Raw genomic sequence first — 17,163 nt, 5'->3', positions numbered from 1 at the left:
GTACCCCCCCGAAAAAAATAAAATTTGCACTTAACTCAATCGAAAATGTAATAGAACCCAATAATGTAATATCTTCACCAATAATGTAATAAAATATCCTGACGGATATTGTAATAACATTTTTACCGATAATGTAATACCTTATTACGTTATGGAGAATTTATTACATGCTACTCAAAGTCTGCAATTTAACCCAATAGTCTTTCTGGTGTTTCAAATCCAGCGTATATAACATTCTTAGATACTTAAAACACAAAATGTAGAACTATGGACTGAAAATGAACATATAAATTACATTATTTGTCAAGTATCAGTTTTGGAAGAAAAAAAAAAGACCCACCTTAAAATGTAATAAATTCCCAATAATGTAATAAGGTATTACATTATTGGTAAAAATTTTATTACAATATCAGTCAGGATATTTTATTACATTATTGGTGAAGTTATTACATTATTGGATTTTATTACATTTTCGAATGAGTTAAGTGCAAATTTTATTTTGATGTAATTTTTTATTACATTTTCAGGAAATTATTACATTATAGGGTGCTACACGGCGTACCCTATGCCGTAGTCTCTGCGTTGGTGTAACGCGGAAGCATAAATCAGCCTTCAGTGTGTCTCTGTGTGCTGTTCTGAACTTCTCTGTTGTCTCATTTTGCTGGGACGACGGGTCCCTCCGCCGAGACACAACTTTTGCGGTATGCGTTCATTGTTGTGTCAAAAATGATGAAATCAGAAACGGTACAGATATTCTGTGATATTTTTTTATATTTATAAAAAAATAAAATTATAAAACATAAAGGATCCCCATAACTTTGATTGGGTGGGCAGGATGCACGTTTGGGTGGACACAGCCCACCCCTGCCCCCCCCCCTAAAACCAGCCTCGCTTACAGGTGAATGAGACATGGGGTAGTTTTGTTGAAAATGTGCTGTCCAAAATGTCCTGGAAAACTCGACTCCTGCAAATGCGCGTTCCCCAAAGTTTGTGGGGGCGGGGCTTTGGACGGAGCGCTGACGGGAGGGGGCGGGGCTTAGAGGAGGGGGCGGGGCTTAGAGGAGGTGCCACTTTCAAATCTTGCTAGCTCTCCAACATTACAGACTATACCTTTAATCAATGAAGGAACCTGAACTTGAGCGGCTTCGTGCTGGTTCCGGTTCCCGCCAGCAGGCGTTTCATCAAACACTGGAGGACTTCTGGCCCGGTCGTCTCCAGGCTGCATCTCTTCTTCAGCGGCGACCTCTGACCTCAGGCTGTAAATCATGTGGAATATTCCTTTAAGCTGCCGCTTTTTTCTAATCCTCCTCCACCAGAACCACCAGCTTTACTTGACTTTTGACTTCAAATGTTGGCACATCTTCCTCTCCAGCCACTGAGCCTCTGTCTGTGTGTGTGTGTGTGTGTGTGTGTGTGTGTGTGTGTGTGTGTGTGTGTGTGTGTGTGTGTGTGTGTGTGTGTGTGTGTGTGTGTGTGTGTGTGTGTGTGTGTCAGAGTCATCAGTTACTCTCAGTTACGAGCAGCCCCCGGGTCTGGCAGTCAGAAGGCGCGCCGATTTTTTCCAGTGGCCAACCGCGGTACTGCAACCAAAAATCCCATGCGGCCCAGAAAGCTTTTTTCCCATAGACCGCAATAGTAAAAGAGAAGCCTCTAAAACTGTTCACAGGACACCTCCAGCTGTAATCACCGGCTATTACTAATCTTTGTATTCTATATTTTTAAGTCATGGACTTTATATCCGTCAAAAATGTTTTATAACGGCCAGAAAAGTAAAAGAAAAGTCTCTTTCTGGGCGTGACGTCACGGCTGACGTCACAGCCGTGTCCGTGCATTCCACGGATGTTTTATATTAATATATATTATATAATTATATTATATTAATACATTAATAATATATGTAATGCTATACATGTAATAATATACATTAATTAATATATTATATTAATACATATTATATTAATATTCGCGTCATTGCCCCGGGGCATGATGGGAGGCCCCAGAGCATCATGGGAGGTGACTCAACTGCGCATGCTCTATGGGCCGCTGTATGCGGAAGTAAACCCGGAAGTCAGAGATTTTTTCGGCGGATGCGCTGGCTGAGCAGAATGCATTGAAATGAATGGGCGGCCATTTTTGACGTCCGATCCAGTTATTATTATAGATCCATGGTTACGAGTCAACGACTCCTGAAACACACAACTCTGGACACTGGAGAGGCTAATTGCACTAATTAACCACACAGTGTGTGTGTGTGTGTGTGTGTGTGTGTGTGTGTGTGTGTGTGTGATTATTGATTATTTATTATCAGATGTTTCTGGAGCACATTTGCACTTTTGATCGGTCCATGTTTCTCAGAACAACTGTTTTATACTCTTAACATCATAATCTAATGTAAACGTGTGTTTTTTATCATTTTTGTGAGATCAATAAAGAGTTTTGATACAATGTTGAAACACGAGTGTTTGGTTTTGAACCGCAGAACGACTTTAAACTGGTTTTTAGGTCAAAACTGATGAGAAAAACATTCAAAAACACTAAAGAACGAAGCAGAAATGTCTATTTTAGAGAAAAGTTCAATGACACTTTTCCTCAAAATAGCAAACAGTTAATGTTTCTCTATTAGATTAAATTAGATAAGTATGATTTAATCTTTTTGCTGGTATAACTGCGGGTTTAGATTTATTTCATGCTTGTAGCTGGGTTTTTATTACATTAATAATATTATATATATATATTTTTTTTTTAATATGGGTTTTATCATATTTTGTATTTTATTTAATTGTGCTGTAGTTTTGTTTTATTTTAATTCATCACTTATTTTACTCCATTTTACTTAATTGTATTTGTATTTTTATTTTGTTTAATGTTTTTTATAAAATATATTTTAATTGACTCATGTTTTTTTAATGTTTTGTTTATTCATTTTTTATTCTGATTTGTATCTACTTTTCCTTCCAGTGTCATCAGATGACTGGATGTGAGAGGACTATTTTTTATTCATTTTTCCATTTTTCCATTTTTCCAGATAAATTAGTAAGAAATTAAAGCTGTAAAGAGATTTATAAAAACAATGCCACATAAATGACGCTCAAACTTCTAAAACATATACAAACTTTTTTTTAATATAAAAAGCAACAAAGAAACATGGAAAAGAGACCACTTTTATAAATGATGGGCGACAATAAATAAACGGATAAATCTAAATTAATAATGTCTTGACTTGATTTGACCCAAACAAACAAGAAAAAACCTCCAAGTCACTGAGGGCGCTGATTTACGGTTAACAGGTGACGCGTCTCCTGTGAATGATTGTCCATAAACATCCTCTGTGATGCTCAAAGAAGGTATTTATTTGTTCACACAAGCCCCTTTCTGTACAGCAAACTACATGCACTTATAAAGCTATAACTTGCATGAAACCAGTAAAGCTGCAAGACCAAAACTGCAACAATGTGACACCAAAGTTAAGACGGTCAAGAAACTGTGTGCTCACCTGCACCCAGCACACCTGCCACCTACCGAGAATAAAGTCGAAATTTCGAGAAAAAAGTCGAAATGTCGAGAATAATGTTGAAATACAATTTCGAGAAAAAAGTCGAAATGTCGACATTAATGTTGAAATACAATTTCAGTAATAAAGTCGAAATTTCGTGTATAAAGTCGACATTTCGTGAATAAAGTTAGAATTTTGAGAATAAAGTTGAAATACATTTCGACTTTTTTCTCGAAATTGTACTTCAACATTAATCTCAACATTTCGACATTATTCTCAACATTTCGACTTCTTTCCCGAAATTGTACTCAACATTAATCTCAACATTTCGACTTTTTTCTCGAGATTTCGACTTTTTTCTCGACATTTTGACTTCTTTCTTGACATTTCTACTTTTTTTACCGAAGTGCATAATAAAAAGAAATCTTCCTCCTCTAAAATATTATTTTTATTTTTCTCCTGCCTGGCCTAAATACTCTTCCGTACGACGGAGTATTAGGGCCAAACTAAGAAAAAAAAAATTGGAAATTACGAGAATAAAGTCATAATATAATGAGAATAAAGTCATAATATAATGAGAATAAAGTCGTAAAATTACGAGAATAAAGTCATAATGTTGCGAGAATAAAGTCGTAATAGAATAAAGTCGTATTATGAGAATAAAGTCGTAATATGAGAATAGAGTCGTAATATTTTGAGAATAAAGTCGTAATATTACGAGAATAAAGTCGTAATATTACGAGAATAAAGTCGTAATATTTTGAGAATAAAGTCGTAATATTACGAGCATAAAGTCGTAACATTACGAGAATAAAGTCATAACATTATGAGAATAAAGTCGTAATATTATGAGAATATAATTTATGAGAACTCTTTTCCCTGTGTAAAAATGAGGAATATTGAGCATCTTGTGAATTTATAATTATATATTTATAATATATTTAATATTACGACTTTATTCTCGCAATATTACGACTTTATTCTCAAAATATTACGACTTTATTCTCGTAATTTTACGACTTTATTCTCGTAATTTCTTTTTTTTTGTTTGTTTTAGTAGTTGTATTGTGTTCAATAAAGAAGAAAGAAACATGCATCATTTATTGTTCCTGTTAGTTTCTCTGGTGGACCAGCAGGCTGCAGCAGCGGCCCCGGCCCCGGCCCCGGCCCCGGCTCTTCCTCCGGGTGTCGTTGACTGTTGACAGCTCGCAGGAAGCTCCGGCCGGTGACCCGCCCTGAGGTTTGATTTCTGCCCTTTTTCCTCGAAACAAACGGGTTAAAGCTGCTGGTTCGGTCCCGTGAAGGAGGAAGATCCGCGGCTGCAGCTCCACCAAGGACCGGGATGGAGGACTTCCACAGTGGCGCCGAGGTGCGGGAATAAAGGCTGATTTAACAGCCAGTCAGCTGGCTCCGCACCGCGTTACAGCCTGATTTAAGTCTTGTTTTCTGTCTGAAATGATCAGAAACCGGACCTGTAATCACCCAGGCTTCTATAACCTCCAAGTGTCAGTAGTCTTATAATAAAACTGCTGTGTTTTCTCCCTGTAATTTTCACTTTCAGGGCTCGTTCAACTCGGAAGAAGCTGAAAGCATCGTTAAAGAGGTAACTATTTTAATCTTTAAACCTCTCTTTTTCATCAGTCTGAACTGACTTGAACAATGTAAAGCTGTTTGTAACCTGATGAGTTCAAAAAGGTGCTTTAGAAAAAAAAATCTGGATTTAACCTCAAAAAAATGAGGAAGAATAGCTTAGAAAAAGACGGAATTATTAATTTAGAAAAATAAAAATTGACTTAAATCAGACAAAATGTTAAACATGTATTCTAAGAAAGCTATCAGTGTCATTAATAAAAAAAAAAGGAGGAAAGAGTGAAAATGTTTTTCAGCCACTCCGTCGCAGTACCACGTCTGACCACACGGGGGCGCAGACCTGCTGTGGTACCGGGTTTGTGTGCGTGGGATCGATTAAAGCATAAAAAGATAAAGCATCGCATGTAGTGTGTGCAAACCTCATAGCACAGTAAGAACACGCAAATAAATGTACAAGGCCTACAAGGAGGACTGTCTTTCAAATATGCAAAATAGCCCTTATCAGTTAATACGTTTGTCTCAAGTAATATGCAAGATATGACATTTACACACTATTTTGTACAATACTGGAGGGAAGAAAATGTAAATAGATTAAAACAGCATAGCCTACGCGCTGTGATTATCAAACTTGGAGATTACTTCTGTTTTTAATAAGTTTCAATCGAAGGTACAAAGTTAAAGGAATCAACATTTATTAAAAAAGGAATGGAATCAAAAAACATATTATTACTCAACGAAATACTCAAGCTCAATTGTGTTAAACCCCGAAAAATCATGGATGGATTAAAAAAAAAAAGAATTATTCCAAATTAAATAATTCCGAATTAAACTACTTTCCTTCGAGTTTACATGGAAATAGTAATTCTGAATTGAGGTTTATATGGAAAACACATTTGATCGGCTTTCTCCAATTCCTCTTAAGTGCTGGGGATTGGGAAGGTTCTGATTGGATAGGGAGGCGGACCGGAAGTTACGTCTACCGGAATAAAAACTAATTTAGCCGCTACAACTTTGAAAAGCTCACAATTTTTATGTTTCCTGTTTCCATCTGTTCTTTTAAATATTTCCAGGTCCTCCAAGCTATTTATTAAATAAATGTTCTCTGCTCTTGACCAGCGTTTACTGCGTGCTGCATCTTGAAACTTTGTTTGGAAAACAAGCCCAGCGCGGAATATAAGCGTCATGGAGACAGACGGGCGATGGAACGAGCAGAAAGAAAGACCGGAATTAATTTAAAGTGGAATGAGTGTAAACATGATCGCTGAATTATTCTATTCAGATTTAAAATCTGAATAAACCAGCCACTTACTTTGGAATTAAGTTTAATTTGGAATGGCCATTTTCATTGGGAATTAGGTGTTTACATGGTCATTTTTACTCATTTTAAATCGGATTTAATTTTAATTCTGAATTAAAGAGGAATTAAGCTTCCCATGTAAACGCACTCAATGTGTTTGAGTGCGCCATGTATTGGGGAAACTTGGGCATTGCAGGGAAATGAACGAGGTTGTTACTTTAATTTGGATGGATTAAAAAAACCTACACTTTGTGTCCCAGTGCATCGAGGGCGTGGTCGGCACCGACGACTACAGCCAGAACCTGGTGAACAAGTGGACCGCCGGCATCGTGGAGCGCTGCCTCACCCAGCTGGTGAAGCAGGGGAAGCCCTACAAGTTCATCGGTGAGAACCCGTTTCCACGGAAACGAGCCTCCGGGGGGTTGTGAGAACCGTGTAACCAAGTTTTGTCTGAACAGTGACGTGTGCGGTGATGCAGAAGACGGGCGCCGGCCTCCACACGGCTAACTCCTCCTACTGGGACACGACCTCGGACGGTAGGTGGCCAAGGGTTGGGGGGGGCATAGACATATGTACATGGACGCCTCATCGACCGCCGCTGCCTATCGGTGCTGACGAGCCGTGGGGACATCTTGGTCCGGTCACCCGCTCCACTCAGTGTCTTCTGTCTGGCTGGCGCATTTAATCAGTCATAACTCGCAGAATACAAAACTGATAATACACATACATGTAAAAATATGATAGGGAAGCAGAAGCAGATTGTGTAAAACTCAGCTATTTTAATAACATGAAGAAACAATAATAAACATATATCTATGTATATCCATAAACATCTCCAAATATCTAAATCTATAAACATATACACATATACATCTCTTTCTCTCTCTCGCATGCCGTTCAGTAAATTAATCTTTGAATATATGGAATGAAAGAACAAGATTAATTGAAAAAAAGATTAATTTCCTGAACGGCATGCCATAACACACACACATACATACATACATACATTAGGGGTGTAACGGTACACAAAAATCTTGGTTCGGTACGTACCTCGGTTTGGAGGTCACGGTTCGGTTCATTTTCGGTACAGTAAGAAAACAAAATGCAAAATATAAACGTGCTAGTTGTTTATTACACACACACACAAAATAACATTGGCTCAGACTTAAAAAAAAATATCTCCCTGATGTGCAAAATTGAACAGTTGCAACACTGAACAGTTTAAAGTTGTTGCTCAGATTAAATAACATTTATAAGGCTCAGACTTATAAACAACAAAATCTTAAAAACAAATCTTTTCTACATCAAATGTGCAAAATTGAACAAATGCAACACTAAACAGATTAAAGTTGTTGCTCAGATTAAATAACATTTATAACCCTGCGTTCACACTGAAAGCGTCACGGGCGTCCCAACGCCAGCATCTCGCCGCTTGGTGCATTCACACTGAAAGCATCAGTGCCTGCAGCGGGGCGGAGGTGGGCGGGGTTTCAAGCTGCGCTGCAGAACTGAAGGGAACAGTGGGAACAGCCTACACATATAGCTTACACATCTTAATTTTCCTATTTCACCATAGATCACACTTTGGGACGCCTTCTTTATATTTTAGCTTTATTTCCGCGTAGATAAGAGTGAGTTTGATGCTCCTTAACAAGTTTGGTCCGCGGATCAACATCAACCCAGCGAGCCTTTGCTCCAGGTGGCTGATTTATGGTTCCGCGTCACACAACGCAGAACCGACAGCGTAGGGTACGCGGCGACGCACACCGCACCGCGACCCTACGCCGTCGATTTAACGCGGAACCATAATTCAGGCGAAGCTGCAGTCTGTCTGCGCTGATGCTGATACACCGGGTCGGAGCGGATTTGGTCATGATGTTTAACCTGTGTTTTGTGATTAATAAGCACGGGTTATTGCCAATACTAGCGGCATTAGCCATGACGTCGGCTACAACTGTTGCTTGTTGTTTCTCGGTGTGAGCGCAACTGCCTGCTGCAGCTGCAGCAGCACTCTGCTCCACAACGTGCGGTCCTCTATTTAATATGTCCGTGTGGAAACTCGTTCGGTACGCCTCCGTTCCGAACCGAACACGCTATACCGAACGGTTCAATACAAATACATGTACCGTTACACCCCTAACATACATACATACATACATACATACATACATACATACATACATACATACATACATACATACATACATACATACATACATACATACATACATACATACATACATACATACATACATACATACATACATACATACATACATACATACATACATACATACATACATACATACATACATACATACATACATACATACATACATACAGAGCTTCTTTCTCATGCTCCCTTTCTGCAGGTCAAGAGAGGTGAGTTTGGGAATGTGGTGTAGCCTTATCTTTACAAAACACTGACACAACCAATGACAACAAGATGGAAAAGTGGTTGTCGATGCCAAACTTTGTTCCTTCAATGTATTCCCCAAACTGGAAAACAGAAAACGAACATAAATATATTCTATTCACAAAATACAACCAATAATAATGTAGAATCTTACTTAAAAAAGTAATCCCAGGATCCCTGGTCCCAATTGTTCGTTGATTTGTACAGGAGTACTCGGCCCAGTGTTCTGGCATCTACTGTTCTGTCTTATGCTGTCGTATGGGTAGGATGACCGGTCCAAGATGGCGGCCGTATTTCTCACGCCCCAGCGGTCGCTGAGGCGTCTGTGTACGGGAGTCCCTTTACTACAGGTGTTTCAGTCAGAGGGCGGAGTTACGTCCCACGTCACACACTGTCTGATGCGCGTTCTCGTTGTTAGCCGTGAAGCGTCAGCAACATGCTAGCGAGTCCCTAACATGAAAAGTTGTTTTATTTATAAAAGGTTTTCTTAACACAAAGGTTAAACCTGCGGTAGACACCATACTACGTTGTAGTGTCACCCAAACTAATTGTTTGATAGTCATTGTAATTCATAATTTACGTTAATTTCATCTCTATAGCTGGTATTTAAACTTTAAATGGGCATATTGGTGCAACAAACAAAACAAAAAAAACTCATCAAATACATCAATGCATGTACTATAATTGTAGTATGGTTACATTATAGTATATATTTCGCCCAATATTATAAAATGTATTAGAGTAAGACTTAATAATAATAATAATGTACAGCAATGACAACTGTAGGTTACTGCATGTATTAATTGGGCAAACGGATGCATAATAATAATAATAATAATAATAATAATAATAATAATAGTACATGCAGACTAAAATTAGACTATAATGATCAGCTGTGTTCTCTTTCTCAAATGTGTCCCCTCCACCTATCATATTGTATGCATTTTAATAGAAAGAAGTTTGTGCAATAATTACACAAACGACTCCCATCAGGATATATTAATAATTCACCTTAAGTTAGCAGAGGAAAGACAGTTTCAAATCCTTTATATAGGCATATAGCCACATATGAAAAGCGCGTGTCAAGCGCTTGCTGAAGCGTGCACTGCTGCGTACAGTCAAACCACGCCCATATGACTGAAACCAAAGATACTCTATACCAGTGGTTCTTAACCTGGGTTCGATCGAACCCTAGGGGTTCGGTGAGTCGGTCTCAGGGGTTCGGTGGAGCCTCCGCCCCAGAGGTCCACCCCTCAGTCTAGTCTGCAGTAAGTGGGCACAGTCATTGAAAGCGTCCTGCTCTGGGATTTCCTACCGGTCCCCTTTGAGGTTGCTGGTTTATGCAGCAGAGTGAGACCTCCCTCTCAGACCGCTTAGAGAGGGCTGTATATGTGTCTGAGTGAGACTCCCTACCGGTCCGCTTTGAGAGCGCTGGATAAGCAGCAGAGTGAGACCTCCTTCTCAGTCGGGACCACACACCGGAACGGTGTGATGTTGGGTTACGGTTAGTGACGCCGACCCCACGTCCACCTCCAACCGCCACAACGTGTGACTGTCGGGTTGTCGTGTGATTTCTTACGGAATATTTTAATCCATGCTAACTATGTCGGGCAAAAAAAGAAAGTGGTCGGACGAATATATAAAACATGGATTTACATGTATCACGGAACGTGACAGGAGTCAGCGTCCCATCTGCATGATTTGCAATGCCAAGTTGAGCAACTCTAGTCTTGCACCTTCAAAACTGAAGGAACACTTCAAAAACTGCATGGAGATGGGGAATACAAGAACACAACGCTTGCTGAATTCAAGGTGAAGAGAGCCAGATTCGACGAAAAGGCCACTCTGCCCGCTCTTGGATTCGTACCCATCAACAAACCGATCCTCACAGCATTGTAGGAAGTTGCTTATCTGATCTGATTTGTTATTTGAACAAGGTGATGTTAATGCACAATTCATTTCGTGCACCAGTAAAAAAAAATCATATTTTATTTTTTACTAAAGAAGGGTTCGGTGAATGAGCATATGAAACTGGTGGGGTTCGGTGCCTCCAACAAGGTTAAGAACCACTGCTCTATACAGAAGATAGTGCATTACCGTTTCTGCCAATGGTTTGAAATGGTATACACTTCCTGTCTCCTAAGTGGGCGTGGTCGCCCCTCACCACATCGTTTTGGAACATAAAACCCTAGATACAGTACAACTTTCTTCCAAAAAGACTTAAATAATAAAAATAACAGTATTATTAAGCAAAGAAGCAAGTTTTATTTTAGTTACAAACTTTGTCTCAAACAAAGTTCATTTTCTCCTAATCTGTCGGTCTGAAAATTTCCATTTTGGTGTCAGAATGTTCAGAAGGTTTGTGGCTTTTGAAAAATGGGTCCCATATTTACTTAGGCTACTATGGGGCGAAGGAATTGGTAATAATCTGTGCTCACGTTCACTTTTCCCATAGGACTCAATAGACTCAGGACCTGCTGTTAGTCTCCTAAAGGGGAGGGGCAGTCACGTGACACAGATACAGGAAACACAACCGTAGTGGGCTGTCTCGTTTATTGAACGTCTCTGCTGAAACACCTGTAGTAAAGGGACTCCCGTCTGTGTACGTGTCTACGGCGCTGGTTCTTCTTCTTCTTCTTCTTCTTCTGGTAGTTCATGTTCCGTCTGCTCCGTCTGCAGGAAGCTGCACCGTCAGGTGGGAGAACCGGACCATGTACTGCGTGGTCAGCGTGTTCGCCGTGGCCGTGTAGCCCCGCCCCCAACACACACACACACACACACACACACACACACACACACACACACACACACACACACACACACACACACACACACACCGGCCAGCAGGGGGCGTCCACGCACCGCTCGGCGCAGCAGCAGCAGTTTCCAGTAACTCCTTCCTCCTTGATGTTGGTCCGGTCGTCATGGCAACGCCCCAGCCCCCCCCTCCTCCCCCCATTGACAATAAACTCTCAGGTGTTGTTGCTTTTCCTGTTTCACCTGTCCTTCCTCCAGCCATGACCTGATCATTATTATTGATGACCCCATCATTATGCTATATAAATAAAATGTAATTGAATTATTGATGACCTGATCATTATTATTGATGACCCCATCATTATGCTATATAAATAAAATTTAATTGAATTATTGATGACCCTGTTCATTATTATTGATGACCCTGTTCATTATTATTGATGACCCTGTTCATTATTATTGATGACCCTGATCATTATTATTGATGACCCTGATCATTATGCTATATAAATAAAATGTAATTGAATTATTGATGACCCTGTTCATTATTATTGATGACCCTGTTCATTATTATTGATGACCCTGTTCATTATTATTGATGACCCTGATCATTATTATTGATGACCCTGATCATTATTATTGATGACCCTGATCATTATGCTATATAAATAAAATTTAATTGAATTATTGATGACCCTGATCATTATTATTGATGACCCTCATCATTATTATTGATGACCCTCATCATTATTATTGATTACCCTCATCATTATTATTGATGACCGTGATCATTATTATTGATGACCCCATCATTATTATTGATGACCCTGATCATTATTATTGATGACCCTCATCATTATTATTGATGACCCTGATCATTATTATTGATGACCCTGATCATTATTATTGATGACCCTGATCATTATTATTGATGACCCTGATCATTATTATTGATGACCCTGATCATTATTATTGATGACCCTCATCATTATTATTGATGACCCTCATCATTATTATTGATGACCCTGATCATTATTATTGATGACCCTGATCATTATTATTGATGACCCTGATCATTATTATTGATGATCATTATTATTGACCCTATCATTATTATTGGTGACCCTGATCATTATTATTGATGACGCCATCATTATTATTGATGACCCGATCACCACCATTGACGACCCGATCACCACCATTGATGACCTGATCACCACTATTGATCACCTGATGACCCGATCACCACCATTGATCACCTTATGAGCCGATCACCTGATGACCTGATCCCCATCACTACTGCAGGAGGAAACATCCACTGATGTTGGATCATGGCGGTACTTAGTGTTGCCCCCTTTATTGTATTTATTGATCATTTTGGCTTCTTCCATTCAGTAAGTAAGTAATTTTGCCTCAGTGTTAAACGTAGCTGCTCCAGATGAGACCAGGACTGAGAGGAGCCGTCACGTGCTGCTCGGGTGTAAATGCAGCTTCTGGTTAATAGTTTTTTCATTTCATGGTTGTGCTGCGCAGCGTGACGCGTGGGAGCGTCGTCCGCTCTTTGTGAGCTTGTGAAAGCTCGACCTTGGAGCTGGAGATGTTTTCAGCTGCGTCCGTGAACGAGAGGAAAGGGAGGGCAGCGTCCTCTCCCGCTCCGTTAGTCACAGACTCACCAGCATTACTTCTTTATCTCTCCTCAGAACAAACTGATTTAAATGTCCATTATGAAATAATTAAACTGGGTCACACGAGCAAAAAGAACCACTGAAAGAAGTTACATCTGGGTCAATGACGTGACGCCTATATGTTCTGAAAAACAGATTTTTTTTCAATTCAAAAAAGGTTTAAATGGATAAAAAAAATACCATATATATATATGCAGGGGTGAAAATCCCGTTTCATAGTTGGGGGGGACAATAAACAGTAACATTTTAGAGAATAAATCCAGTGGGGGACAAGGAATAAAAGTTTTAGCCTTCCTTTAATACAGCATTTTGACATTTTCAACTCTATCTCGCAAACAGGCAGAAGACCTTTCTTAGAGCAATACAAAACAATGGTATTAGGTGGAAGGTGGCAATAATACAGCACATCTGACATAATACACTGCAAAAACCCAAAATCTTAACAAGAATATTTGTCTTATTTCTAGTTAAAATGTCTCATTTTTAGTTAAAAATAATCTCATTACACTTAAAACAAGACTCATCACTGGAAAAAAACAACAATTTTCACCTGTTTCAAGTACATTTTCACTTGAAATAAGTAGAAAAATCTGCCAGTGGAACAAGATTGTTTTGCTTATAAGATAAATCTTGTCGCACTGGCAGATTTTTCTAATTATTTCAAGTGAAAATTTACTTGAAACAGGTGAAAATTGTCAAATAAGTTATTTTTCTGGTGATGACTCTTGTTTTAAGTGTAATGGGATTTTACTGTTTATTATTAATTTCGGTTTTGGCCACAAATTTTCATTTTGGTGCATCACTACTAAATACTACTGCATTGTTCCCAAATTATTAATTCTGTCTCAAATTATTCTAGGGGGGGACAGCTTTACTAATGGGGGGGACTTGTCCCCCCTGTCCCCCCCGGGATTTTCGCCCCTGTATATATGACCTACCTGTCCCACATATGGACTCACTTGAATTTTACAAAAAATACTAGTTATTTGGGATTTTGTTGTTGTTTTAAGCATCAAAATGTCATGTGGTGTGTCCTTTCCGACCATGACTCTTGTTTTGAAAACCTTTTTTGAAATGACTAAATGTATTTAAATCAATCTTCTTCTATCTGGCATGATTTCCAAAGTATCTTGTAGTCCTGTATAAGATTCCAACACATTTGTATTTATATTTCCATCATAATATACAAACAAAGTTTGACTGATGACGTCCATTTTATGAAATATCATGTGGCGTGACCATTAAAAAAACAACCATTTTTGTATAATACTGAAAACTTGTCAAAAAAGATGTGAAGATGTTAAGGAAATTAATTTTAATATGAATCATGGTTGCACCACATGACTTTTTTTAAGGCTAGTGCCAATTCATCTCGACAAAAAACACTGAAATCACTTAATTTAGAAATTTTTATATGAATTTATGTGTACACAACATTCTTAATGTTTGAACTACTGCAATAGATATTCTTCTTTTATTATTTTAAAATTGACCTGTTGAAAATCCTTATTCGTCATTGACCCTAGGGTTGCCACCCGTCCCGTAAAATACGGAATTGTCCTTTATTTGAGAAAAAAATGTTGCGTCCCGTATTGAACTAATACGGGCCGCAATTTGTCCCGTATTTTCATTAACGCCCCATACACACGTCTGTCACACACACATCAACACTAAATTTAACAATAATGAACAAAATAAAACACAGGAAACATTAAGGCCAGCAAAGTCTTTGATTGTGTAAATGAACTTTTACACCATATTCTAGTTGAATTATTGAAATAAATTAACCTTTACACCATATTCTAGTTGAATTATTGAAATAAATGAACTTTTACACCATATTCTAGTTGAATTATTGAAATAAATGAACTTTGACACCATATTCTAGTTGAATTATTGAAATAAATTAACCTTTACACCATATTCTAGTTGAATTATTGAAATAAATGAACTTTTACACCATGTTGTAGTTGAATTATTGAAATAAATGAACTTTTACACCATTTTCTAGTTGAATTATTGAAATAAATGAACTTTGACACCATATTCTAGTTGAATTATTGAAATAAATTAACCTTTACACCATTTTCTAGTTGAATTATTGAAATAAATGAACTTTTACACCATTTTCTAGTTGAATTATTGAAATAAATGAACTTTTACACCATTTTCTAGTTGAATTATTGAAATAAATTAACTTTTACACCATATTCTAGTTGAATTATTGAAATAAATGAACTTTTACACCATGTTCTAGTTGAATTATTGAACTAAATTAACGTATACACCACTTTTACACCAAATTAACTTTTACACCATATTCTTCACCTGTAGCTATATTCTACATCTGGGCTGATGTGGACATACGTAGTAAAAGAGGCTATTTCAGTTGCTAGTATGGTTGGCTGTCTATACAGTCATGCAAGTTCAGTGCTATTAAAGCACTTTAAACTTTAAATCAAAGCGTTTTGTTTTTTTCATATAAAATAAACAGATTTTTATGCAGTTTAAAAGTTTTGGGGCTTTTTTTGGCGCCTGTGCTGCTGAAATCGGGGCGTCCTTTATTTCTATTTCTGAAAGGTGGCAACCCTAATTGACCCATATATAACCCATGAAACTGGTGTTATGAATCACGGCGGGGGCCGCCGGGCTCTGGGACCCTCGCTGTGATCAGTGGGGGGTTTAATTGATCATTCTGAGGAATAACGGAGAGAAGGCTGCACATCGCCCGCCGGCCCGTCGTCATGGAGATGATGGAGGCGGAGAAAAGCCAGAAGATGCGTGCTGTTTTTATTTCCTTTAATGACTGAAGTGCAACAGCAGAAGCGCGTCTACGAACACGAACACGGAGGAAAACCATCAGAACTAAAAAATGTGAAGCAGAGGAAACAGGAAGTTCTGAAACCACCTGTTGGGACACAGCGAGCCTTTGAGCAACGGACTCAGGTTATGCAACGTTTGTGGTGAGAAGTTGAGAGATGGTGGTGCCCGAACCCATAGACATTTATACGTAGACGCCGCATCGAGTGTTCTTTCCCGCTGCTGCGATACGTCAACGTCGCCGCTATATTGGATGTTCAAGACTGCGCTGTAAACTAATACAAGTAAATGGACTTATTTTCATAAAGCGCCTTTCTACAAAGAAATGTACGTTTTACGTCTTATTTATTCATTCACACACGCACTAATATACTTGGGAAATAGTTAGGCACCGAATATAATATATTTAATTTTCTCAGAAGGCAAAAATAAGAACTTTATTGATCCCACATAGGAGTAATTCATGTTATATCAGCTATAGAGAACAAGGTAGTGCCGAAAAACAATATATATCCCCCCTCAAAAAAATAGAGAAACATATTTTCTCATCAACAAAACAAATTTTAATTTAACATATTTGAACCATAAAATAACATTTGAACAATTTTTCAAATATGTTAAATAAAAATGTGTTTTGTTGATGAGAAAATATGTTTCTCTATTTTTCTTATTTTTGTGAGGGGGGATATATATTGTTTTTCGGCAAAAAAAAAAAAAAAAAAAAGCTATAGAGAACAAGCTAGTGCCGAAAAACAATATATATCCCTCTTCACAAAAATAAGAAAAATAGAGAAACATATTTTCTCATCAACAAAACATATTTTACATAAACATATTTTAAAATAACATATTTGAACCTTTTTAAAGATTTTTTTCAGTTATTTTATTGTCTGAAAAATGGTTCAAATGTTATTTTATGGTTCAAATATGTTAAATTAAAATTTGTTTTGTTGATGAGAAAATATGTTTCTCTATGTTTCTTATTTTTGTGAGGGGGGATATATATTGTTTTTCGGCACTAGCTTGTTCTCTATAGCTGATATAACATGAATTACTCCTATGTGGGATCAATAAAGTTCTTATTTTTGCCATCTGAGAAAATTAA

The 17,163-nt window shown here is 38.0% G+C and overlaps 1 protein-coding gene across 1 annotated transcript; it reads left to right on the top strand.

The window, feature by feature from the left end:
• Positions 1-4,689: 4,689 nt before the first annotated feature.
• On the top strand, positions 4,690-11,651 carry LOC133425026 (dynein light chain Tctex-type 3-like). The gene is made up of 5 exons (XM_061715675.1): positions 4,690-4,862; positions 5,055-5,096; positions 6,641-6,764; positions 6,839-6,916; positions 11,476-11,651. The coding sequence occupies exons 1-5, from the start codon at positions 4,836-4,838 to the stop codon at positions 11,544-11,546; spliced, it is 342 nt and encodes a 113-aa protein (XP_061571659.1). The 5' UTR covers positions 4,690-4,835; the 3' UTR covers positions 11,547-11,651.
• The last annotated feature ends 5,512 nt before the right edge of the window (positions 11,652-17,163 follow it).

Source organism: Cololabis saira, chromosome 24 (assembly GCF_033807715.1).
Source record: "Cololabis saira isolate AMF1-May2022 chromosome 24, fColSai1.1, whole genome shotgun sequence".
Taxonomy (NCBI): Eukaryota; Metazoa; Chordata; class Actinopteri; order Beloniformes; family Belonidae; genus Cololabis; species Cololabis saira.
This window is presented reverse-complemented; position numbering and strand designations above follow the sequence as displayed.